The sequence below is a fragment of the Hemitrygon akajei genome, chromosome 22 (genome assembly GCF_048418815.1).
Source record: "Hemitrygon akajei chromosome 22, sHemAka1.3, whole genome shotgun sequence".
Taxonomy (NCBI): domain Eukaryota; kingdom Metazoa; phylum Chordata; class Chondrichthyes; order Myliobatiformes; family Dasyatidae; genus Hemitrygon; species Hemitrygon akajei.
The window spans coordinates 24,143,944-24,171,420 of record NC_133145.1 but is presented as its reverse complement, the minus strand read 5'-3'; the positions used below and the strand labels follow the sequence as shown (position 1 = coordinate 24,171,420).

At 38.8% G+C, this 27,477-nt stretch overlaps 1 protein-coding gene across 9 annotated transcripts in view; it reads left to right on the top strand.

Annotated features, from left to right (window-relative positions):
* map2k4a (mitogen-activated protein kinase kinase 4a) overlaps nucleotides 1–27,477 on the top strand; it is a 140,210-nt gene that overhangs the window by 85,500 nt on the left and 27,233 nt on the right. For all 9 annotated transcript variants that reach the window (XM_073025864.1, XM_073025863.1, XM_073025859.1 and 6 more), the window contains 5 exons: nucleotides 1,167–1,341; nucleotides 3,534–3,653; nucleotides 8,523–8,642; nucleotides 9,385–9,436; nucleotides 11,907–12,034. In XM_073025864.1, the coding sequence (XP_072881965.1) occupies nucleotides 1,167–1,341; nucleotides 3,534–3,653; nucleotides 8,523–8,642; nucleotides 9,385–9,436; nucleotides 11,907–12,034 (595 nt within the window). The remainder of the gene's footprint in view (nucleotides 1–1,166; nucleotides 1,342–3,533; nucleotides 3,654–8,522; nucleotides 8,643–9,384; nucleotides 9,437–11,906; nucleotides 12,035–27,477) is intronic.

Sequence of the window (27,477 nt, the reverse complement as noted above, 5' to 3'; positions counted from 1 at the left end):
GAGGAGTACATGAGTGTAGATCAATGGATTAAAAGTATGGGATCTTAATAGTGATAATACTATTAATTATGTAAAAAAATATAATTTTGACATAGCAGTTTTTTTTAAAAAAGAGCAAATTTTGCTTGACTGGTTTTGAAATTGGAGAAGTATAATTTATAAAATGTGTTTAGATGAGCCAGGTTTATGCACATGGGGATCTAGGAGGCTGAAAAGTAGATCTGATCCTGTACTCACTGGAGTTCAGAGGAATGGGGGGTGGGGGAGGGTGATTTCATTGAAACCTATCAAATACTGAAAGGCTTAGAAAGTGTGGAAACCCCAATTGCTTACTATTGTGGGGGAGACTAGGAGAAGAGGACACAACTTCAGTGGAAGGACAGTCCCTTAGAACAGAGATAAGATTTTTTTTTAAGTCAAAAGGTGGTTAATCTTTGAAATTCATTGTGACGGGCCACTGTGAAGCCCAAGTTACTGGGCATATTTAAAGTGGAGTTTGATGGGTTCTTAATTAGTAAAGATGTCAAAGTTGCAGGAAAAAGGTCGAATGGGTTTGAGAGGGATAATAAATCAGTCATTATGGAATGGCAGAACAAATTCGATAAGCCAAATGGCCTAATTCTGCTCCTATTTCAATATTTTCAATCTCAATATTTTTGGCAAGACGGAATTAAAAATTACTTGGGTTGTGCTGACTTAGCATTAAATTTTTAGACCACTCTTGGCTACACTAAGCAATGTTGATCACTGTTATCACAGAAAAATTCACAGAGGTGCTGGGAGAATGTCAAAATATTGAAAACAATTGCACTGTTGGCAGCACAAGGAGGAGGTTGAGCATTTTGGCATCATATCAAAAGCACCCTGTCAGCCCAAATAGTTGTCTTCACATTAAATCAGAGGAAGCAGTATTGAAACCCATCGTAACTATACTTTTTGTACTAGTTTTTATAGAAAAAGCAAATAGGAATGGATGATTACACAATTGAAATGCACAGATTTCTATCTATTATCATTTTGTTTTGCAGGAAGTCAAAGTATGTAAACATATTTCTAAATATCAGCCACAATAGAGGAAGTTGATTAAAGGAGTGGTGTGGATTCTTACTGAGGATTACATTTCTGAAAATTTGAAGACCAATGACATTCTTGACATCCTTTTTCAGAGAGAGGCTGCGGACTCATAGCATTGAATCCTCAGGGAAATTGAAGATCTCTCCAGAACAGTTGTATGATTTTACTGCGGATGATCTCAAGGACCTTGGGGAAATAGGACGTGGAGCCTACGGTTCTGTGAACAAAATGGTCCATAACCCAAGTGAGCAGGTTATGGCAGTGAAAGTAAGCATTAAAATAGTAAATCTCAATAAACTTGACATGCTGCTGCAAGATAAATAGGAAATCCATTTATTAAAATCAGTTTTACAAGACCTAATCGGAAAACAAAGCTGCTAATGTTTCTTTCAAAACTTTTTCTTCTTATTAACTACATCTTATGCATTGAGCATGAGTGTGCCGTATCTGAGTTGCTTCCAACTTTGATAAAGTAAAATCAGGCACTAAGAAACAATTTCCATTCCATTCCCACAGCTTATTTTCAGTTTTAAGGCAATGTCCTTATTCCAATTGTGTTTTCCATCCCTGTGCAACCCGCCACCAGAGTTTTCCAAAAAAAATCTTTTGTAACCCTTCAGAAATTTGTACCAGTGTGTGGGTGGAATGTTACGTTGGATATGCTTTCACAAGGAGAGGGTGGAAACTATCCTTTCGGACATTAAACCCACCAGAATATCCACACAATCATCCCACTGGTATGAGAAGGAAAACTGCATTTAACATAGTGCAAGCTACAAATGTAGTATTAGCAGATTCCTAATTTGCTTGCCCTGGTAAGTTTAGTTGTAACTGAAGAATTTTTTTCAGTTTGACTCTAATAGGTTATGTGCATTCTTAAACTACTGATTGTAGCATCAACAGGAGTTTAGTGCCTTTTGGGCACATCATCCTAAATTACTGTATTTATGAGCTTCATTCACTCTGATACCCTGATGATTCAGTGCAGTTAAAACTAGATAATAATGCACATAAATTTGCATTTAAATAGTCTGATGTGCATTTCATACTTAACTTCAATTGAGTTTGATTTCCAAATCTTATAGTACAAGTCTCTTGATATTTCCAACATTCCCTTTTCATGAAAATATATTCAATTTATTCAGCAAACTCTATATGCTCTGTATGCATCTCAATTGGCAGTGCACCCCTTTGCCAGTTTGCATTACCAACGTCCTCCCTTTCATGTGGTTTGAGATCTGTGCCTATGACATTAGGTTTTAGAGGAAGCTGCAGGCAGACGACAAACCATCAGAGCTCACTAAAGCTGATTGCCAAGAAGGCATGTATCACATGGAACTACATAAAATTTATAGCCAATCCAACCATTCATGCCAGTGTTAAGCTGCCTTTCACTTAACTTCATTTGATCTACTTACCTGCATGTCCTTTTCCTTTGTGGACAAAGATGAATTTAAAGGCACACCAGCTGTTTGTTTTAATAACTTCAAATGGTAGTAAGTTTCATGTTCAAAAGATTGTTTATTTTTTGACTTTATGCATGATTTTCACTTTATGATTTTTACAATTCTTAAAGCAACAGATTTAATGAGACCAGGATGTTTTAAATTTGTTTTGGCTATTGGTCTGTTGTATGCCTTGCATAGTGTACAAACATTGATAGCTTATTGTGATCCTGGTCATTTTGTTAACTTCATCTTAAGCCTGTGATTAATATGCTCCTTGTAATCCTATGACAAACTAATGCCTAAAGATACTCCTGGCAGGAGAGGTTGTTTGGCACTCAGCTTGCTACTTGGTATCAATTATAGTTTGCAATGCAGGCTATTCCAGTGTAGTCTAGTGTTATCTGGTGACATTATTGCAGAACTGTCCAAAAGAAAACTAGCAGGAGACTGACCTTAGACACCAGCAGCTGAACCTGAGCTTATATATCGTATGTCACCATTGTGCTTTTTCTCTCTGTCAACTTAATAATTAATGTGTTTCTGTTACATTTTTGATGGATTCATTAACAGAACTTGTTTTTCCCCTATAAGACAGCAAATATGAAAAGTCATTGAAATGTATTAATATTATTTACTATTTAAGGCATAACCTGTTCCTTACTGCTTCACTAGTAAAGCTACCCAAAAAATGTTTATAGGAGAAACAGCATTATTTCATCAGTTGAAAAATCATAAACAACTGTGAGAACAAAATACAGATTATTTTGAATAACACTGAAGTACCGGGTATATGCATTTTCCATATTATAAAATTTGCCTTAAAATGCCCAACTTTGTATACGTGGCTGAAAAAGCATATAGAACTACAAAGGAAAATAGAATCTACCCAAAAGTATAGATATTAAGTTGCAGGAGGTCATGGCAGTTTTCTTTAAAGAAAAATGGAGCATCTTCTAGCTACATAGAAATCTCTGCTGTGACAAATGTTCTAATGTTTTCTGTTCTTTACAGCGAATTCGATCAACGGTGGATGAGAAAGAGCAGAAACAGCTTTTGATGGATTTAGATGTTGTAATGAGGAGTAGTGATTGTCCATATATTGTTCAGTTCTATGGTGCACTCTTCAGAGAGGTGAGAAAATTGAGATGAGATGTCCTCTTTGGATATTTGTGCAGATTCTTAAGGGAGAGCTTTTTCTGTAACATCAAATTGAACTGGTGTTCCAATGAGGAAATGTTCACCTGTAGACACTGGAAAAGGTATAATAATATATAGCTAAATAAGCTCCTAGATTTTACAGTTGAGTCATTGTAAATGCAAATAATAGTGATCAGAACAATTTATTGCTTTGTTTCAAAATCCCACAAACACATTTTAAAGATTAAAGATCATCTTCAATTGTCATATGTACATTTAAATAATGAAACACACAATGAAATGCATAGTTTGCATCATCATTTGCGATGTGTTGGAGGACTGCCTGTAAGTGTTACCATGCTTCTGGCATCAACATAGCATGTCTACAATTTACTAACCCTAACACGTACATCTTTTTGGAATGTGGGAGGAAACCATGCACCTGGAGGCAACGCATGCAGTCAGAGAATGTGCAGGCTCTTTATGGAGAGCAGCAGGAATTGAACCTTGATCTTCCAATCACTGGAGCTGTAACAGTGTTACACTGCAACTGTAAAAGGGGAAGAACAGATAATGTTTTTGGTAAAATTCTGACCTATTTCTTAGATATTGAAATTAATTTGGACAAAATGAGGCATGCTAAAATGTTCTATCCAATGACCTGAATAAACATTAAAAAAAGTCAAAAATATTCATAAGTGATTAAATTGAAGGATTATGAATATGGTGCATTTGACAGCTGATGAAAATAGTAGCATTACAATACACAGCAGTGGAAGACAAGATACAACCCTATTTCCAATAATGGAAAGCCTTGCATTTATCTTTAAATCATTGTTAATATTGCAGTTCATTCTGAGAGATATCTAATCCAGTAAAACTTTTAGAATAACCAGAACAACAACATCAGGGACTCTTTTTGAGTCCGACAGACACGTTGGATTTAATGAATATTAAAAATTGCAGATGCCAAAATCTAAAATAAAAACAAAATGCTGAGCTTTTCATCTTCTGTCCAAAAGGTTAGCTCAACTTTTGTATTTTGACAGATTCTCCTAATCTGTCAAGTGTTCCAGTGTTTTTGGTTTTTATATTGGAGTTAATATCCTAACATTTGATGTGTATAAATTGATTAGATAATCCAGCCATACCACAACTCCCCAATGGTTTATAGCCACATGTCAATGGTTGCTGACCCTGAGTTCGACAGATGGACCCTAGCATACACTTCAAGCTACTTGTAGGGAAATCACATGACCAGCCCTTGCACGGGCTGATGTCTCATAGATTGGCATAGAAGGTGAAGGTAATGTTTCTTGGCTGCATCCTTCCATGCTGGTTTAGGTCATACCTGCCATTCACTGCTAAAGCAGACAGACAGCTTTGAAGTGTTAGCTAGGTTCTGAGAGGAAGAGTGAGTTTGAACAATGTTATAAAAATTGAAGATCGGCATTTATTTAATTGTCTGGTATTTTGGATAAATTATAAGCAAATTCATTCTCATTCCCAACATCTCATCTTGTGGTAATTGTGATTATGTATAGTAGTTATTCTTGTAATAATTAAATCCAACAGTACTATGATAAACTATTATTTCAGCCCCCACTATTGTGCTGAACCAAATAAATTAGTAATCAAATGGCCAACTAATTATGCTTACACAATGTCCATATCTATCCATTTCCCTCAGTCATGTGCCTATCTAAACTTTTCTTAAAAGTCCTGAATGTATCTGCCTCTTATCACCATCCCAGGCACCCACCACTCTCTTGCACATCTCTTTTGAAATTAACCCCTCTCACTTTAGGTGCATGCCCTCTGGTATTAGACATTTAAGGTGGGAGGTTATATGGGAGGCAGGGTTTGAGGGTCAGCACAACATTGTGGGCCGAAGGGCCTGTAATGGGCTGTACTATTCTATGTTCTATTTCAACCCAAGGAAAAAGGTATGGTCTGTCTACTCTATGCCACTCATAATCTTATAAACCTCTATCAAATCTCCCCTGAGCCTCTGACACTCCAGAGGAAATAATCCAAGTTTGTCCAACCTCTCATTGTAGCACATGCCCTCTAATCCAGGCAACATCCTGGTAAACCTCTTCTACATCCTCTCCAAAGCCTCAACATCCTTATAATGGGGTGACCAGAACTGTATGCAGCCAAACTCGAGTTTTGTAGGGCGGCGAAATACCTTCTTTTCTTTTGAACTCATTGCCTTGACTCATTAAGGGCAAGCATGCCATATGCCTTCTTAACTTTTATCAACCTGCGTAAAGGTTTCGGGAGCCCCAAGATCCTTCTGTTCAACACTGTTAAGGGTCTTGCCCTTATCAGTGTACTGTCTCTTTACATTTGACCCACTTGGGTGCAACACTTTGCATTTGACCAGGTTAACGTCCATCTGCCTTTTCTCTGCCCATTCCTGCAACTTATCTATATCCTGATATATTCTCTGCCAGCCATCTAAGCTATCCATAACACCACTAATCTTTGTATCATCTGCAAACTTACTGTCTCACTAATTTACATATTAATTCAGGTCACTTAGATACACCACAAACAGATATCCCAGTGCAGTTCCCTGTGGAATACTACTGATCACAAATCTCCAGCTAAAAAATATCCCATCGACCACCACCGTCTTCTCTGGGAAAGCTAGTACTGAATCCAAAAGGCCAATTCACCAGGGATCCCATGCATTTTGATCTTGATGAGCCTGCCTTGAGGGACATTGTCAAACACTTTACTAAAATCCATGTGGACAACATCCACAGCTCTAGTTTTATCAATCACCCCGTCACCTCATTAAAAAATCTCAACTAAGTTAGTAAGACATGACTTGCCTTGCTCAGAACCATACTGGCTCTCCCTAACTAAGCCATGGTTTTCCAGATGCTCATAAATTCTCTCCAGTAATTTCCCTATCACTGATGTGAGACTCAGCAGTCAATACTGTCCAGGATTATAAGACCATAGGACATAGGAGCAGAATTAGGCCATCAAGTCTGCTCTGCCATTTAATCATGGCGGATACTTTTTTTTCCCCTCCTCAATCCAGCCTTCTCCCTGTGACTTTTGATGCCAAGTCCAATCAAGAACCTATCAATCTCTGCCTTAAATGCTCCCAACGACCTGGCCATCACAGCTGCATGTGACAATAAATTCCACAAATTCACCACTCTTTGACTAAATCTTCACATCTGTTTTGAAAGGGTGCCTCTCTATTCTGAGGGGACATCCTTTCTCTGGTTCCCTTCTTGAATAATAGAACAACATTAGCTACTTGCCAGTTCTCTGGGACCTTGCCTGTGGCTAAAGGAGACAAAGATATTGCTCAAGACCCCAGCAATCCCTTCTCTTGTCTCAATAGCCAGGGGTATATCCCATCAACTTGTCCACCTTAATGCTTTTAAGAGACACAACACCACCTCCTCCTTGACTTTGAAATGCTGTAGTATATTAATAGTCTTGGCACTGATCTCATTATCCTCCACATCCCTGGTAAATTCTGGTGTAAATTCTCATTAAGGACCTCATCCACATACACTTTCCTTAATATACTTCCACTTTCTGACCTGGTGCTCTGTTTTCCATCTCACTTCCAAACTAGTTTAAACCCTCCCAAGTAGAGCCAGCAAGCCCCCCCCCCCCCCCGGCTAGAATATTTTTTCCCCTCCAGTTTAGCTACAAACTGCACCTCCTGTACAGGACTGCTCTGCAGGTCACCTGTTTTCCAGAAGAGGTTCAAATGACCCAGGAACCTGAAACCCTACCCCCTGAGTTCCTCACCCACTCATACATCTGTATTATTCTATTCCTGCCCTGAATATATTAGAGGTCCTGCATTTCAGCCTCTTTCCTAACTCCCTGCATTGTCTGTACAGGACTTCTTCCCCCTTCCTATCTATGTCAGTAGTGCCAATGTGCACCATGACTTCTGTGTGCTCACCCTCCCTTGGATAATATTCCGCAGCTGCTCTGAGACATGCTGGTCTGTAGCACCTGGGAGGCTTCACACCATCTTGGCATCTCTTTCTCAGCCATAGAATCTCCTGTCTGTCTCCCTAACTCTTGAGTCTCTTATCACTAACTCTGCTTGACTTTACCCTTCCCTGCTGAGCCTCAGTGCCACTGGCCTGGCTGGGCCATGTAGGAAACAGCCACAGGGCAACCCAACGTTGACTGCTTGTTCACTTACTCTGGTGATCACCCATCTATATTTGAAGACTGCAAATGACCACCTTACTAAAAGTTTAATTTGAGGTTTTCAGCCTCCCAGGTGGTCCTGAGTACATCCAGCTCCAGTTCCTTGACCTAGTCAGTCAGGAGCTGAAGTCAGGTACACTTCCTGCAAATGTAGTTATCAAGGACACTGTCAGGTACACTGAAATACGACATCTCACAGGAGGAACATTCCACCACCTTAACCATCCTGCTTACACTGAACTTGGGGCTAAGGATTTATAGATAATTTAAAAAAAAATAAAGCTTACCTGTTCTCGCTGGTGCCTTCTGTCTGAAACCTTTGAGTTTTAACATTCACCTCGCCCGAGTTAAGTTTCGGTTGCCGATACTTAGTTCACATTGCTTCCATATTTGTTTTTTTTTTGAGCTAGTTGATGATTATATTCTGAAGATATGTAAATTAGCTAAAGACAAATTGCATTATCATAAAATGCTATTTGTGCTGTGGTTTCTTTTTTAAAGACATGTTACAACATTGTAATAATACATACCCTATCTTGTGCAAATGTGAAGGTGTGCATTTTAACTCAGTCAGTACCCAAACCCAAAAAAAAACAGTTTCTGTGCCAAATGGTCAATTTTCAGAAGATCTAATCTGATTATTAACTTTCTTTTCAGGGTGATTGTTGGATATGTATGGAGCTCATGTCTACCTCATTTGACAAATTCTACAAATATGTATATGGTGCATTAGATGATGTTATCCCAGAGGAAATTTTAGGCAAAATCACATTAGCTGTAAGTAACTTGGTGTTTAGTTTTAAAGAAGTTATAAGTATAATTGCTGCAATTATTGTTCCATGATGGAATACAAAACTTCATCAGCTAGTAAATGTATTGATTTATTTCTGATTGAATGTCAGCCTGCGCTTTAGTTTGCCAGAAATCAGTTTGCTTCCTTCCCTGTATAGGAATTTAAGAAAAAATATCTATATTTAACTGTTAAAATAGCAGTTTGCATTTAGCATTTTTAGCAGCAAACTGCTTCATGGGGTATGATTTTAATAAAAAATTTTAAAAATACTGTCAAGTTAATAAGTGATTAAAATATCTTCTCTTTGGTTTTTGAGGAGTCTCTTGAAGAGGGGGGAAAAAAGATAGAAAGTGGGACTAGGATCAAAAATTCTGAGTTAATGGAGTAATTAAATCATGGGTATGAGGGAGCCCAGAACCAGAACAGTGCAGAAATCCCAAAGGGTTTTACAGTTCGTCCTAGCTAGCTGTTGCAGATATTTAATCAGCTAGATAGTATAAGCAACCTTTGAAGTTTTTTCAGACAACTTGGGTAATGACAGAAATACAAATTGCTTATTTTGATATTGGTGCCTTTGTTGAGAGCTGTGGTTGACCTAATAAAAAGGAAGTGTAATCTCTTGTAATGTGGGATATTTGTTAATTATGACTGTGATTAATGTTAATATTTTCCAACAATCTTTCACAATCATTTGCTTTCTTCTGATATTTATTTGGTTTCTTTCAGACTGTGAAAGCACTTAACTATTTAAAAGAAAACTTGAAAATAATTCACCGAGGTAAGTGTTTAGGTCATATCTTAAAAAGAAGCATGGGCATTACTAAGGCATCAGTTGTTGTGGAGGACAGTGATGCAGCTACTAGAGCTGCTACCTCAGAGCACCGGACATCCTCGTTCAATCCTGACCTTGCTTGTTTTCTGTGAGGAGCCTAGACCTTCTCCCTGTTACTTTGTGGTTTCCTCCAGGTGCTCTGGTTTACTCCCCAAGCTAAAGATATGTAGGTCACTAAGTGAATGGCCAGTGCAAATTGCACCTAGTATGTAGGTGGGAAGTGGAATCTGGGGTTGTTTGATTGATAGAATGTAGGAAAAATGGCACTGTAGGATTATGTAAATGAGTACTTGATGGTTGAGTTGCTCCAGATGAGGCCTCACCTGAAGCCTTTATACTTGCAGAAGGATTTCTTCACTTCGGTATTCCAACATGCAATTGGCTTTCCCATTTGCTTGTTTTACCTCCATGTTAACTTCCTTTCTTTCTTAAAGCTGTGCCCCCATTAATTACTATTTAAAGTTTATTATTCTTTTCCTACCATAATGATTAACCTTGCATTTTTCCACTTCATGCATATGTTAGTCTCTTGACTCACTTAATCTTCTTTGTTCCTTTACCAGTGGAGTAGTTGGTGCCTGGGCTCCTCAGTATTAATACTTAAAACTAAAAATTTACCTGTTACTGGCTTCTGCCTTTTAACCAGTCTTCTGTCTTTGTATGTGTCTTCATCACTCTAAGCCTTTTTTAATTAAGTTATTTTATGTCACCTTGTCAGATGTTTATGAAATTACTGATCAATTATATTTGATGTACTCCCTTATCAGCTTGATTAGTTATAAATCTCAGTGTTGTCTGTAGCTACTGCCCTTACATAAAAGTGTACTGATTCTGCCTATTTGTGTAATTTTCAAAGTGCCCTGTCATCATTACCTTAATGGCTTCCAGTACCTTCCTAGCAGTCAATGTCAGGCTTGAATTTGTTTTCTTGCAAATCAGTCATCATTCCAGAATCTAGAGAACTTAGATCTATTTAAATTCATGTGTTATCTGCAAGCACTACATTACATCTAGGATATTGGACATTCATTCAAAGAGATTTACCAACCTTTAGTTCTTGAATGATTCAGACTGTTAGTTGAGGAAGGTATTTTGATTGAAGTTTTTGGTGAAAATATTAAAATTAAGATTTCTCCAAAAATCAGCTTTAAGGAACAAAACCGTTTTTAAAATGTTGATTTAGAGGTGAGTGGTGTTGAAGGTTCTGGGCCAAATCTGCCATTTTCAATGTGGTTAGACTGAGTATTCTGAAACATTCCTGCTCACATGCTAATTGTGGAATGATGCCAGTCATGTGGGAGTCCTAATTAAGTCTCTTTCAACCGCCCTGGAGGAACTCTACTTAGAATGCTACAATTGCCAAAATAATTTTGTTCTGGAAATGCTTTTTAAAAACAAGTGATGAATGTACTGAGAGTATGGAAATCATAGAAATGTAAATGAACTAGGTTATAGAATATGGTGCCACAACAGTGTGCAGGTTGAAAACAAATAGTGTATAGAAAATTATTACAAGGGAAAATGGAGTATAAGCATAGTGAACTCATCTAAGTCTTTGAATTTGAACCTAGAGTAGTGAGTGAAGTTTTGATCTTGAATTCTGTCAAAGGCACAACATTGATCCACTAGGTTGATTCTTAGTACAAAATACTAAGCAGTACCAACACCAAGTTATTGGTAGGAAAATGATCATGTACACTGAATTCATACAAGGGTAAGATATCATGGAGACAAGGAATTTTAAGAGAAATTAACAGGTTAGTTTCTGAGGTGATACATGATGAAGAATACAGAGAAAGGAAACATGCTGTCTATGGGGTCAATTAGCACTGAAGTGAGTTTTTTTCGTTTAGAGGATTCAGAATCTTTGTAATTCTAATGCAGGCTGTCGATATTTTGTTTGTGGAGTACCTTCATGGTTAAGACCGATCCATGTTTTGGTACAGTGAAAATGAGGGATCTGTCAGTTGGATAGGAAAATGACGTGACGTGCAGGATTAGCTTTGATCTTGTTGAATAGATGAGGTGGGTTGGGACCATGTGATCTACTCTTAAATTATATTTTGTGTATTCATTAATAGTACTGCTCTGTTCTGTTTTGCACCTTGGATTTATAACATTATTAAATGGACTAAAAGGGAGAACGAGGTTATTTTGCCTACGAGCAGACAATTTAACACTACATGAATTGAAAATGGCCAGTAGGTATGAAATTAGAAAATTTAACATAGGAAGGGCTTAGTTTCACTGACTAGTTGCCTTGGTATTGCTGTTATGAGCAGTATTAAGTATTCATTGGTGTATGTACGCTCTGCAGTGATTCGATTCTCATCTATTTCTGACAAGTGTCTTTCCTGCAATATTATTAAAGACAGTAATATTATTGCAATGTACTAACAAAATGTTTGTTTTACAGATATCAAGCCTTCCAATATTCTTATGGACAGAAATGGCAATATTAAGCTCTGTGATTTTGGTATTAGTGGACAGCTAGTAGATTCTATTGCCAAAACAAGGGATGCAGGATGCCGACCATACATGGCAGTAAGCCAAAATATTGTTTCTTGATATTCCTAATCAATAGAGCCTTTTATTGATAATTTGAGCTAAATGTATTTTTGTTTTTAAACTTCACAAGGCCCATTTCTGAGGGAATTAGGTTCTTCCTCTCAGAATTGAATTACTTTAGAAGCAGTGAGGCAAGAAGATATAATCTGAGTAAACAATTAACAGTGCAGTCACTTGCTCCTCATAACCAAAAATCTTCAGCCCCAGAAATATCCTCATAATTTTCTATGCTCCCTCGAGTACTGTAATTCTTGTGTAATGACAAGATCTGTACACCCTAGTAATAGCCTAGATTTTGGTATGATTGCTGACCTTGAACTGATCCAGAAAAAGGCAAGTATTCCATTGCCTCCTTATCCATATTTTCTACTTCTCCTGTATTGGCCCTGGTTCCACCTATCACTTACTAGTCTCTATCCCGCCCCTCCCTTGTATATTGGCAATCTTTCTTCTTTCTTCTCAGTTCTGATGCATGTGGTCTCAAACCCAAAACATCAGTTTGCAGTTTGTGTCTCCTTAGATGCTGCTTAAACCTGCTGAATTTTACTAGCAAACACGAGGAAATCTGCAGATGCTGGAAGTTCAAGCAACACACACAAAATGCTGGTGGAATGCAGCAGGCCAGGCAGCATCTATAGGGAGAAACACTGTCAATGGATCGGGCCAAGACCCTTCGTCAGGACTAACTGAAAGGAAAGATAGTAAGAGATTTGAAAGTAAGGGGGGAGGGGGAAATGCAAAATGATAGGAGAAGACAGGAGGGGGTGGGATGAAGCTAAGAGCTGGAAAGGTGATTGACAAAAGGGATACAGAGCTGGAGAAGGGAAAGGATCATGGGACGGGAGGCTTAGGGAGAAAGAAAGGGGGAGGGGAGAGCACCAGAGGGAGATGGAGAACTGGCAGAGTGATAGGCAGAGAGAGAGAAAAAAAACAGCTAAATATATCAGGGATGGGGTAAGAAGGGCAGGAGGGGCATTAACGGAAGTTAGAGAAGTCAATGTTTATACCATCAGGTTGGAGGCTACCCAGCCGGTATATAAGGTGTTGTTCCTCCAACCTGAGTGTGGCTTCATCTTGACTGTAGTTTTACTAGCATTCTGTTTGTATTATGCAACTAGGTATTTTTTTGGGAGGGGATATGGATGGATGATTGACAGAATAAATCAGGTAGAGAAGGCAAAAGGGAAGTGCACATGTTAGTAACTGGAATTTCTTTTGAATGCATGTTGCTTTTTTTGCCCATCTAAGGGCCTACTTGATACTTTTTTGTTATAATTTATAACTTTCTATATCACTGATCTTCCTTTTTGCCATAGTCTGCACTGTTCTTCACCATGACCTATACCAATGAGTCCAGATACTTGATATATACCTGGAAACCAAACGCTTAATTGTACAACCCCTCTATAGATTCTGAGATGTACTTGAGTGATGGGTGCAGAGAAAGGAAACATGGTCTCAATAAAGGGTTATCTACTTACAAATGAGTGAGAAATGTTTTCATTTATAAGATTAGAATTCTAAAGTAGGCTGTGGATATTTATTGCAACACACACAAAATGCTGGAGGAACTCAGCAGCCATAGAAATGAATAAACAGTTGACATTTTGAGCCAAGGCCCTTATTCAGGACTGGAAAGGAAGGGAGGAAGACCCCATAATGAAAAGGTTTGGGGAAGGGGCGAGGATAGCTAGTAGGTGATAGGTGAAGCCAGGTGGATAGGTAAGGTAAAGACTGGATAGGAAGGAATCTGATAGTAGAGGAGAGTGGACCATAGGAGAGAGGGAAAGAGGAGGGGACCCAGGAGAGGTGGCAGACAGGTGAGAAGAGGTAAGGGACCATAGTGGGAAAGAGAAGAAAAGGGGAGGGGGGAGGGATTTTTTTTACTGGAAGGAGAAATCAATATTCATGCCGTCAGATTGGAGGCTACCCAGAGGTATTTCTCCTTCATGCTGAGGGTGGCCTCATCATGGCACGAAAGGAGGCCATGGACCGACATGTCAGAATGGGAATTGAAATTAAAATGTTTGACAACCAGAAGTTCTGCTTTTGGTGGATGGAGCAGAGGTGCTTGACAAAGCTATCCCCCCCATTTTATGATGGGTCTCACCAATGTAAAGGAGGCTGCATTAGGAACACTGGACACAATAGATGACACCAGCAGATTTGTAGGTGAAGTGTTGCTTCATCTGGTAGGTCAGTTTGGGTCCCTGAATTGAGGTGGCAGAAGAAGTAAATGAGCTGGTGCGGCATTTTGGCCCAGGAAGGAGATTAATGGAGAGGGATGAATGGACAAAGGAATTAGAGGAACTGACCCCTGCAGAAAATGGAGAATGGGGGAGGTAAAGATACACGTGACAGTCAGATCCCTTTAGAAATGGTGGATGTTGTGGAAAATGATGTGTTGGATTCGGAGGCTCATGGGGTGGTAGGTAAAGACAAGAAGAACTCTGTCAGTATTAAGGTTGCAGGAAGATGGGGTGAGTGTGGATATTTGGGAAACAGAGGAGATGCAGGTGAGGACAGCATCAATGGTGGAGGAACGGAAACCCCATTCTTTGAAGGAGGAAATCTCTGATGTCTCAGAAAGGAAAGCCACATTCTGAGAACAGATGTGATGGAGATGAAGGAACTGAGAAAAGGGAATAACATTTTTACAGGAAATGGAGTGAGAAGAGGTATAGTCAAAAATAACTGTGGAAATCAGTATGGTTACAAAAGATGGCGGTTAACAATTTCCTTCTGGAGATGGAGACAGATCGAAAAAGGGGAAGGAGGTGTCAGAAATGGACCAAGTAAATTTAAGGGCTGAGTGGAAGTTGGAGGCAAAGTTGATGAAATCAAGCTAAGCATGGGTTAATTATGGAGTACTGTATATTTGACTGATCCTTTGTAATGATTAGGAGCAGTGTTTCCCACTCTTGTTTTCCCTGTTTAGATAATCACAAACAAAGATTATCCTGGTCTCTATTCAAGATTGTTTAATGTCAATTCCAGTATACAAATGTAAAAGGGAACCAAATAAATGTTATTCTGGATCCGATGTAGCATTAAAAAAACACAATAATAAGAAATGCAAATACATAAGATAGCTTATATACATATATTTTATGTCCATAAAGTGATGCTAGGCACAGGAATGTTTGGATATAAGGTGATTGACAGGAAATAATGAAGTAGTGCTGGTTGAGAGTGTAGAGGGGTGTGTTAATGGGTGGAGCTTTTGATCAACTTTACTGCTTTTGGTAAAGTTGCTGTTTTGAGACTGCTGGTCGTGGCATGCATGCTATGCAGAATGGGATGGAGTGGGATGAACAGTCCATGAGCAGAGTGGGTGGAATCCCTCTTATGTTGCTGGCTGTTTTCCTGCACTTTTCTCTATATATGTCCTTGATGGTGGGTCGAATGGTACCAGTGATGATTTGAACAGTTTTGTCTACCTGTTGCAGGGCCTTCCCCTCCACCACAGTGCAATTTCTGTAGAATGACGCGAGTATAGATGTGCATAGTCTCTAGCGCTCTTCAGCCTCCTCAAAATGTAGGGGCGTTGGTGAGCTTTCCTGATTATGTAGAATGTATTCTGGAACCATGAGAGGTTGTGCAAGATGTGCACTCCCAGGAGTTTGAAACTGCTCAGTTTCCACTGCTGTGCTGCTGATGTAAAGAATTGTGTGAGTTCTGAAGTCAGTAACCATCTCCTTTGTTTTGTTTTACATTGAGGAAGAGGTTATTTGCCTGGCACCAGGGCCTCGAGCTCTTCCACGTCCTCTCAGTAGGCTGCTTCATTGTTGTCGGTAATGAGCCCCAGCACTGTCATGTCATAGGTGAGCTTGACAGTGTGAGCAGAGTGTACAGCAGTGGGCTCAGCACACAACCCTGTGTAGAGATAAACTCCACAAGTTTCCAGAATAATTTATAAATTGCAATTTCTACTAAAATTGAATGTCACAAATGGTTGTATTTTATCATTGTTTTAACTGTAATAACACAATGTAGGAACATTGTTGTACACTCCCAACTGGTGTGAAAAAAAGATCTTGGGCATGATCATATCCATTCTTGTTAAAATACTAAGTACAAAATCAAAATGTTGAATGATTTTGACATCAGTATCGTGTGTGGTTTGAATACCGTGGCATGTTCCCTCATTGCTGCTTGCCTTTTAGCAGTGAGAGTATTCCATGGGGAAGGTACTTGAAACTCTGTTCCCACCATTTCAGGAGGAGCATACTTAATGTTGTCTACAAAGTTGAATCAATAAATAATGAGTTCAGTTACAACTATGAATTTAATCATTGCTATTTAAGCAGGATAAGTTAAATGCAAAAGTTTGTGCCACAAAAGATATTGATAGAGTAGTGAAATGCAGATTTTTTTGCTACAGTTAACAAGGGTTGTGAGTACTTCTGCATATAATAACTTAAATCAAAAAAAATCTCTGAAACATTCTGTTAAAAAGCAGTTGAGGAAATTGAAAGTTTTGTTGACTGAACTTGCCCAAGCATTTTGTCTTGATGAGATTCAGATTCTGTCTATTTTTAAAATAGTTGTGTTTTATCAGCCCTTCATTAATTTATTATCTAAATGGACAGAGGCTGCAAATGAATGAAGTTCAGAGGGTTTTCTAGGTGTTCCTAGTGCTCGAATCCCAAAATTATCAAGGCAAATGGTATGTTGGGCTCTATCTAAGAAAAGGAAGATTTTATTGCATTTGTACAGAGTATTTATCAGGCCACTCCTAAAATACTGTGCAGAGTGAGGTTTCCTTGCACAGATAACAAGGATATGGTAGCATTACAAGCAGTTCTAGGAAGATTCACCAGACTAATTCTGTCAAGAAAAGCTAGATAATTTGGTCTGCAGTCTGGGAGTTTAAATGAATGAGGAATGACCTTATTGATGGAGCCTGAAGCTGTAGATATTGCGATGTTTTTATTAGTGAGGGAGTCACAAGCAAGGGAACATAACTGCACAATCAGAAGCTGGTTATACAATGCAATTGCTTCAAAATTGCTTCTCAGGCTGATAAGTCTCTAGAATTCCTGCTGAAGATTTTGGTAGATGTGTGATAGTTGCCCTTAATACTGCTCTTCAAGGAAATGTTAATTCATTGAGATTTATGCTGTTGATTTCTTAATTTGCTGAAATTCCGTGTGGCTGTGTACATTGTTAAATGGTAATTTTCTTTGAAGTGCTTTTACTGCTTTAAATGGTTTGAATGTTAGAAAGTTTTGCGTTTAAATTTGCTATCTTAAAATTGAAGAATTAACTAGCTGCACTGTTAATATTTTTCATACTCAGAGGATTTGGGCCTTCTTCCCCATGTTGATGAAATTAGAACATTTTGTGGCTTCAAGTACGGTATTATTGTGTTCAGACATAGTAATAATGTCATATTTTGAATGGAATGTACTAAATTTGTAATCAGGCAGCTAATCTGGAGTATTTGTAGCTATTTAAAAAAAGGTCTTGATGATCTCATGAAGAAATATTTTGTATTGTAAATAGTATTATTAAAGCATGCAGACTATGACTTGGTTCAATGGCTGACCCTTGGTTTCCAATCTAAATTTGGTAACCTTTTGGAGGTCATTCTTGGTTTTGCATTTGTGCCGACTGAATAAGTGACTTTAGTGTTCATTATGCAGCTTTCCCGATCCAAGTGAGCTCAGAAAAAAGGCATGTGTCCCTTATAATATGCTACTTCCTGTTTGACACTAAATATCTATCCTGGATTATGCTTTGTTTAAAATTTCTACCAATGTGAGGAAATAAATTTTGCATGTGAAATTGACACTTTCTATCGATCTTTGAGTTTTAGGCAAATATAATCAAACATAATTCTTTTAATATTTCAACCTAAGCTGAATGGCATATGTTAATTTATTTTTCTACATGTAGTAAGCATGGTAATTGTGTTATTTTCATTTTGTTGGAAGAATTATTATTTGCTGAGGCTAAATCGGCTTTGTATTTACTAAGTGTAGACATGACCTAAGCTTTGGAACTAAGTACTTTATAGTGGGCTCAGTACCAACTGATGTAATGTTCTAAGTTTAGGCAGTAGAAGCCCTAAACTGAGATGACATCATTCGCTCTATTCAACTTCTGAATGAGTGAACAGAGATTTTTTTTTCATCTTGAACTACTCAAGTATTGAGGTGACATCATTGGCATCTCTTTGATAAAGTAGCTTTTGCTCAGAGCATTAAAATTTCAGGAATTGCTGTGTACTATGATGATGTCAGCAATGTGGATTAGAGCCATGCTGCCTACATTTGCTATGGAAAAGTCATGCAATATTGGCTGCTAGTAAGCTTAATTTCTGAAAATATTGTTTGTTCAGAAATGAATAGTTTTATTTGAATATTTTGTGTCATGTGAAATGTATTTAGCAGTAACATAGATTTGAACTACACATTTTATAAAGCTATCAGCTGCAAGCTTGCAGACTTTACAAGGTGGGCGTGGAATAGAAGTACTGACTACTTGAAATGCCTAACATTTTAGATTGTATGGTAAAACTCTTAATAATACACGATCTGACCAAACACAATTCCTGATGGTTCAGTATCTTGTTCAAGGGAAATGTTGGTAGGGTTCATTTTTGATCCATGGGGGCCCTTGGGTCCTACATTCCCCTTCCACTTACTGAGTCCCAAATTTCCACGCATACTTCTGACACATCGGGCCCCACCTCCTATACTCCCTTTAAACTTACTAAGTTCACCGAGAAATTTGTTACAGCACTATGTAACCTATAAAGCAAGTGAATTAAAACAGTAAGAGAATAACATTCAATAGTCAGTCCCCTAGTGAGCCAATTCTTCTGGAATTTTCCTTTTTCTGGAGAGAAAGAAGCAGTTAAGAGCTAATGATTGAAGTCCACAATCTTCAGTCAGTAGTTAAAGTGAGTAAATATTTTAAACTTTCAGATAATTGCAGTTATTTATGGAAGTAATTTCAGGTTGCTTATAGAAAATGTGGGTGTGAAGTGCTACATTTTCAAAACTTGCTTTGACAGTATTTTGAAGACAGCTTTGTATCCTGGATTTAGGCAACTTACTCTTTCTTTCCTTAACATTGGTACTGTTATTCAGCTGTATGTGATACCAGAATTATTTTCCTAGAACTCTGCAAGTACAATTTTGCTTAGTGATAATTGTGAGGATGTGTACAGAAATGATTCCTGTTTTCATGCTGTACAGTAGTAGTTGGTTTGAGTGGCATCACAAGATTAAGAGCCTGATAAATTTCACAATCATTTGAAGGTGAGTGGGCTTGAGACTTTTGTGGAGGTGGGGAAACAGCAATACTTGGGCTTGGAAGGGAATTCTAAAATGTAGCAGAATACTGAACAATGTCTATTGTTGAGATGATGACAACAATAGGCAGAATTTAAAAAAGAGATTCTGAGTGGTGCTGGTCATTAGGCTTGGCTTAACTGTACTGCTACTGCAAAGCAACAAATTTCATGACTTGCACCAGAGATAATGTAATTATTACAGCAAAGGTTATGTTGGTAAGCAAGGTCTGGTCATACTGAAAAAGTAGATATGAAAATTTTAGTCATTTGAGAACAGATGGCATTGGATATAATATAATATTGTGAACAAAATATACGTTGCAATTAATGTATTAGAAGTTTGCAGAGAAAGTTTAGTTGAAGTGGAGATTTGGTGCTGGTTTGATGAAGAAGGATTGCATTGTAGAGATGGAAGTTGATGGTTTTGGTGATGAGCCAGATAATGGATCCAGAATGAGGAGGATCCTGTATAGTGTTTAACCCAGTCCCTAACATTGAAAGAGTGATGGTTCAAAGTGTCCAAAAAGGTGAATCAGAAAGTGAAGATGCTAGAGACTGTAGGTGCTGGAATCTGTTCCAACACAGTGTTCTTGGAAAATCCAGCAGGTCAAACAGAATCCATGGAGAGAAGTGGATGGTTGACATTTTAGGTCAAAACCCTTCATGTGGAATGGAAAGAAAGAGTAGACATAGCCAGATTGGTAGCCATAGTGAAACGTTGACTGTTTATTTCCCTCCATAAATGCTGTCTGACCTACTGAGTTCCTACAGTGCTTTGTGTTGGAACAACAAGAGAAACTGTTTAGTATTTCTAGTTTTTCTCTTTCAGTATCAGAATCTGGTTTAATATCACTGGCATGTGTTGTGAAATTTGCTAACCTAGTGGCAGCAGTAAAATGCAATGCATGATAATATAGAAAAAAATAAGTAAAGCAATTACAGTATATTAAATAGTTAAAGAAAAGTGAGAAAAGAGAAATAATATATATAAAGAAAGTAGGGAGGTAGAGTTGACGGGTTCAATGTCCATTTAGGAATCGGATGGCAGAGGGAAAGAAGCTATTCTTGAATCGCTGAGCGCCTTAAATCTTGACAACCAGAAACTTGAAATTGCTCACTCTCTCCACTTCAGGTCCCTCAATGAGGGTTGGTTTGTGTTCCCTCGGCTTCCCTTCCTGAAGTCCACAATCAGCTCTTTGGTCTTGCTGACGTTGAGTCCAAGGTTGTTGCTGCGACATCACTCATCCAGCTGGTATATCTTGCTCCTGTACTCCTTCTCATCTCTAACTGAAATCCCTGCCAACAATGGTTGTATCATCAGCAAATTTATAAAGGCATTTGAACTATACCTAGCCATACAGTTGTGGTATAGAGAGAATAAAGCAGTGGCTAAGCACATTTCCCTGAAGTACACCAGTGTTGACAGTCAGTGAGGAGGAGATATTATTACCAATCCGCACAGATGGTCATCTTCCGGTTAGGAAGATGAGGATCCAATTGCAGAGGGAGTTACCAAGGCTCAGGGTCTGTAAATTATCGATCAGAGCTGTGGGAATGATGGCATATTTATATGTTAATAGCTTTAACTTTATTGACATAATTGTAAAATAGTAGTTCATCTTATCCCTTGATAACTTAAGTTCCTTGGTGCAACTCTTGGCATTCTCTTGTCATGCCCTCCTTCACTTACGTATTCAATGCATCCTTTTCTCTGCCTTCACTTCTTAACTGATATCTGTATTCATCTAAGGACACTCATGAGTGTTTAGTTTGTTCTTTCCATACATACTGTTTAAAGTAGCTTAATATGCTCCCCCATTTTTGTCCTACACTGCTATATGGCATTTTTTATTGCCAGCTTCATCCTAGTCCTCAGACCCTCAGTTCTTTTTCACAACTATTAATCGATTTTGTCATATTTTCAACATTATTATTTTGAACTGTATTAAATCATGGTTCACCACCCACATGGTCCTCTACTACTGCTTCTCTCTGCTGGTTCATTCCTATTACTAAACCAAAAAGGGAACCCTTACATATTGAACGGATCTTGTGTGTAGTGAAGAAACTGTTCCCTAAATCTTTGTTTCCTTTTTCTACCTAATTGATACTGGGATAATTCAAGTTCTGCCACTATTACTTTTTTTCATTTATTTCCCTATTTTGTCTGCATATTTACTCCATCTCACTTTCCCTGTTAGGTGGTCTGGAAACTATATTTATTAAGGTTATTGATCTTTAACCATCTTATTCCTCTTTAGAGATCTGATAGCACAGTGGCACTCTAATAGAGCTGCTACTTCAAAGCTCCCATGAGACCAGTTCAGTCTCGACCTCTACAGTCTGTGTGAAATCTGGATGTTGTTATGTAACCACGTAAGTTCTTTTTGAGGTGCTGCGGTTTCCTTAAACATTCTGAAGTGTAGGTTTTTAGGTTAATTGACCAGTGTAAATTGCTCTGTGTAGGTGAGCAGTGTAATATGAGGTGAGTTGATGGAAAAAGTGGAGAGAATAAAATGGGGTTAGTGTAGAATAGTGTTAGTGTTAAATAGATGTTTGATGTTTGGAATGGACTTAATGGACCAAAGGGCTTTTTCTATGCTATATAACTGAGATTTCATATTGATTTCAGTTTAAATGTTGTAAATGTGAAATAAAATCAGAACATCTGTTCCGGGTTGAAAACAAAGCATTTTCGATCTGAAAAGTTTACACTTTCTCTTTCCACAGGTGCAGCCTGACCTGAGTATTTCCATTACTTTTTGGGTTTTCATTTAATTTGTCTTATGATCACTTGCCTTATTTTCTTGCCATTGTGACCTTAAGGGGTGTTAATTAGTCTCCTTCCCCTCTACACCCTCCTTCCTCTTCCTCCCCCCCACCTCCTGTTCTAAATATACCCCATGATGTCTTATTCTCAATTCTAATTTACCACAACTATGTCTGATTCCTCCAAGTGATATCACACCAACACTTTTATGGGCAGCAAGTGTACTCTTTTGTGAGCAGTTTGTTGCATTTGCAATAGGATTTCCTCTTAGCCAACTCTTTAAACTTGTATTCTGTTCCTCTATCTGGTTCCTTGCCATCATTGCCCTTCCTTATTTTGCTGTAGAGTTACCTGCTTTGTTTGTATTTGGACTGCTTATGTTCTCACAGATCCCTTGCCTCAAAGAGAATGGGGGCATACACTGCCCAGCCCATCATTACCAGGTGTCCTAAGCTTATTCAATGAACACTGCAGGAGGTCACACGTGGATCAGGATTAGGACTAATCACACCCTAGCCTTCTAAAACTGCAAAAACACCATACGATACATTAAGTAAGAATTTCCCAATCAGTTTGATGCTCTTCGGTTCCGCCACAATTTGTCATAAATGGTGGTGGATGACTACATAGCTAATATGGAGAGGAAGAGACTGTAAGACATCCCTATCCTCAAATGGCTTCATGTGAGTGCCAGAGAAATGGCTGAAGCATTTGCAACCATTTGATTACCAAAATTTGATTACCTTAACTTCCTCCTAAAATTCCTGCATTCATGGGTCAGCCTCTAGCCAATTTAATTCACTCCATGTGATAGCACAAAGCAAAGGTTGCATCTCAGCCATAGTACTGGTGACCTACACTCCAGAACCAGCTACACATCTGGCCAAATTGCTACAATACTGACATTTACCCAACGGATCTCTAAATTCCAGTTAATTGGGCCATTAGTTATACAGGGCAACAGCTTAACTGGGTCAACTCTTAAAGAACAAAAACTAGTTGAGAAAATAGCCAGGATTTGTTTTGTTTATTTGGGACAGAAGACCTGCCAAACAGTTTCTAACTAGCATCAGTCACAGGCACTAGTGTCATTAAGACACTACACCTTGCTTAGAGCAAACAGTTTTTAAATGGTGACAGTTACATGTGTTTATGTTCAAAAAGCAGTGGTATATCTCACTGATAGTTTTACACACTGCAGTTTCAAGCATTCAGGTTTGGAGATGCTGGAAATGGTCAGGAGTGGAATTGAAATGATTTGACTACTTAAAGTTAGGAACTGTGAAGAATTTGAAGGTATCGACAATCATCTTGAATGTTACAATGAAAATGGGATACAATCATCGAAGTCATTGTGTGAAGGCAGTCTATTTGCACTGGGGTGTCTGTGCTGAATTTGTTGATTTGACGGTTGTCCTTTATATCTGAAAATGACAGGAAACCTGTACGAGAGAGTTTTTAATGTGGAAAATCCTTTGCACTGAGGTAGTTCTACTCTCTCAACCTCAGAAGTCTGGGTTCAGTGGTACAAGTAGTTTGCAATGGGTGACCATAACTGCTTCCGTGCCTTGTCATGGCCTCGGCTCTTTGCGGAACAATGCAGAACTACCTTCCTTGCTGTTGGATCTCACTATTAGATCTCATCCACCCAGTTCAAGATGCTAGGGCAGGCATTTCCTATCTCACTGGTTATGAGGTCCACTGGCTACCCTCACTTGGTTTAGTCTACCAGTCAAACAGTGTATTGGGGTAAGGTTGCTGTTGCATGCAAACAGCTACTTGGAGATGCAGGTGAGAGCTGAGTGACTGGTGAGGACCAAAGGCCAGTGAGCTGCCCCAGATTTGGACATTAAAAGCCCCTTCACCGAAGATGCTCCCTCTCCCTGGACAGACCATAATCCTGCTGCTATTTCTTACGTTCTTATATTACCAAATTCCTATGAAAAGGAGCATTTTCTTACTTGTTCTAGTGTTTTTCATCCATCATTGGTTCCCTCTGTCAAAGTACTTCCCATCAAAATATGTAGTCAAGTTGTGACCTAAATTTATCAACATCAAATTTCACTATTTTGAACTAGTTACTTGTTAATTCAAAATCGATTTAGTATCCAGAACAAAGAATAGATCTACCATCCAAGACCTTGATCAGGACTCCACTTAACATATCCTTTATATAACTATGGAAATCTGGAAATGCTGAGGCCAATTTTGAAACGTTTGACACAACATTGTTCAAATCATGGATTTTACACTAAATAATGTGAAATGATTCCGTTATACTTAATTACTAACTAGGTCAGAAATGCATATATCTGAAAGGCGGACTATTTCATCCCAGCTTCCCCCTCCCAAGAATTCAAAGCACATAGAATTTTAATCCAGGTACCATTAATTTTAAGATTGAAAACTAATTGAGGTCACAGTGCTTGTGTAGGTTGTGGAAATCTTGGTTATCTGTTATTTTTTATGTAACCACACAAGGAAAGATGAGGGAAACTTTTAAAAGGTACAGCTCTGCTTTTGAAGATGCAAGTTCTCAGTTCATTTGTTGCATTGAAATTTCAGTAACTTCGCACCACTTAGTTCCTTGACTTTGCTGAAATAGCAGTAAGTTTTAACCTCAGGTTTACATATAAAAAATCATTATTATATTTCTCACCATTATGTGAATAGTTAAGAACTATAACCTACAGGCATACAAATTTAAAATTCTGTTTATGCACACATAATAGAGATGTAATCAGGCTGAAGAAAGGAAAACAAGAAACTGAAGCCATAATGTGCCACTTTAGTCTATTTTGAAAGAAACAGAATCTGGAGAGAGGTCTGCAGCAGTTTTATTACTAACTGTTTTTCATGCCATGATTTGGTTAGTCTCCTGGAGCCACAGTTAATAATTTTAGCATTGATAACTTGGATTCTTAGCAGGACTATGTTAACTTTTAACTGACTTTGGCTTTAACCATTGAAATAACAGATTGAAGCATGTTTTTAAAAAAAATCTGAACATCGTGTTCAATAAGTAACATTTTGTGCAAGTCCAGGTGATTATTGTGTTGAATGGTTTCTCCTTACTTGAAGTCATTTAAGGTTTAGGAAATTTGCCAATTGAGAAATGCTCAAGGCATGTTCCGTAACTGCCTGCTTCAATGGATAGTGATTACCATTGAGCACAAAGTACTTTTTATTGAAATGACTTTAGACTGGAGTTTCGGCTTAAAATGGGAAAGCATTAACAATCCATCAAGGGCAATGCTAAGATTGTTGTAAGAGCTCTTGGCTAAGATTTTCCTCTGTCCTCACCAGCGTGCAATTTTGTTTCTCATGAAGGGAAAGCAGGAAATTACAGACTGCCAGCACAAAGTAACTTTATAATCTGCTCACAAAAGCTAAAAAGTAATGGGTTAACTATATTTAGCACTGAAATCCTTGCAGAGAACTATGAAGAATAGGTAATGAGAAATGGTCTTTCTGAAACTTGAAAGATTGACTGTAATGTATTTACAATTCTTTGAAAAGGATTATGCTATCATATTGCATTCCATAATAACTTGTATATACCTGCTCAATAGCATAACAATAAATTTAACAGCCAGAGGTCGTGGTACATATTGGTACCAATGACATAGGTAGGAAAAGGGAAGAAGTTCTGAAAGAAGACTACAGGGAGTTAGGAAGGAAGTTGAAAAGCAGGACCTCAAAGGTAGTAATCTCGGGATTACTGCCTGTGCCATGCGATAGTGAGAATAGGAATAGATTGAGGTGGAGGATAAATGCGTGGCTGAGGGATTGGAGCAGGGGGCAGGGATTCAGATTTCTGGATCATTGGGACCTGTTTTGGGGTGGGTGTGACCTGTACAAAAAGGACGGGTTGCACTTGAATCCCAGGGGGACCAATATTCTGGCGAGCAGGTTTGATAGAGCTGTTGGGGAGGGTTTAAACTAGTTTGGCAGGGGGTGGGAATCAGAATGTGAGTGCAGGGATTAAGGTAGAAGGACAAGGGCATGATGCTTAGAGTTCGGAGTTGATGAGGAAGGACAGTCAGGGGACAAAACATAACTGTAGCCAGTTAAAGGGGTTGAAATGTGTCTATTTCAATGCTAGGAGTATTAGGAACAAGGAGGATGAACTTGGAGCATGGATTAGTACGTGGAACTACGATGTTGTGGCCGTTACTGAAACTTGGTTGGAGGAAGGGCAGGATTGGATGATGCAGGTTCCGGGGTTCAGGTGTTTTAAAAGGAATAGGATGGGAGGTAGAAAGGAGGGGAGTGGCATTGCTGGTCAGGAATAATATCACGGCTATAGAAAGGGAGGACGCTGCAGAGGGAGTGCCAACGAAGTCAGTCTGGGTGGAAGTCAGAAATAGGAAGGGATCAATCACTGTGCTGGGAGTAGTCTATAAGCTCCCAAGTAGCCCTTGGGACACCGAGGAGCAGATAAGCAGGCAGGTTTTAGAATGGAGCAGGAAATACAGGGTAGTAGTTATGGGTGATTTCATCTTCCCTCATATTGACTGGCACCTCCTGAGTACAAGGGGGATAGATGGGGCTGAATTTGTCAGGTGTGTTCAAGAAGGATTCCTGACACAGTATGTGGACCGGCCTACGAGAGGAGAGGCTATACTGGATCTAGTTCTGCGTAATGAACCTGGTCAGGTGACAGACCTCTTGGTGGGGGAGCATTTTGGTGAGAGTGACCACAACTCCCTTAGCTTCAGCATAGCTATGGAAAGGGATAAAATCAAACAAAATGGTAAAGTGCTTAACTGGGGAATGGCTAACTTTGAAGGGATGAGGCAGGAACTAGTGAAAGTAAATTGGAAACATGTTCAAAGGGGAAAGCACAGAAGTAATGTGGTATAAGTTTAGGGACCACTTGAGCTGGGGTCAGGATAGGTTTGTCCCACTGAGGCAAAGAAAAAAATGGTAGGAAAAGGGAACCGTGGCTGACAAAACGTGAGGCAACTCGTCAAGAGGAAGAAGGAAGCATATGTTAGATATAGGAAGTAGGAGGGTCTTATGAGAAATATAGGGTAGCCAGGAAGGAGCTAAAGAAAGGACTTAGGAGAGCTCGAAGGGGGCATGAGAAGGCCTTGGCATGTAGGATTAAGGAGAACCCCAAGGCGTTTTATGCGTATGTGAAGAATAGGAGGATGACGAGAACGAAGGTGGGACTGCTAAAGGATAAAGAGGGCAACTTGTCCCTGGAAGCGGAGGAGTTTGGGGAGGTCCTAAATGAATACTTTGCTTCAGTATTCACAAGTGAAAAGGATCTTGATCAGGATGAGGTCGAAGTAGAGCGGGCCTGTGCAGGAAGGCACAGAGTCGACTGTACTTCCT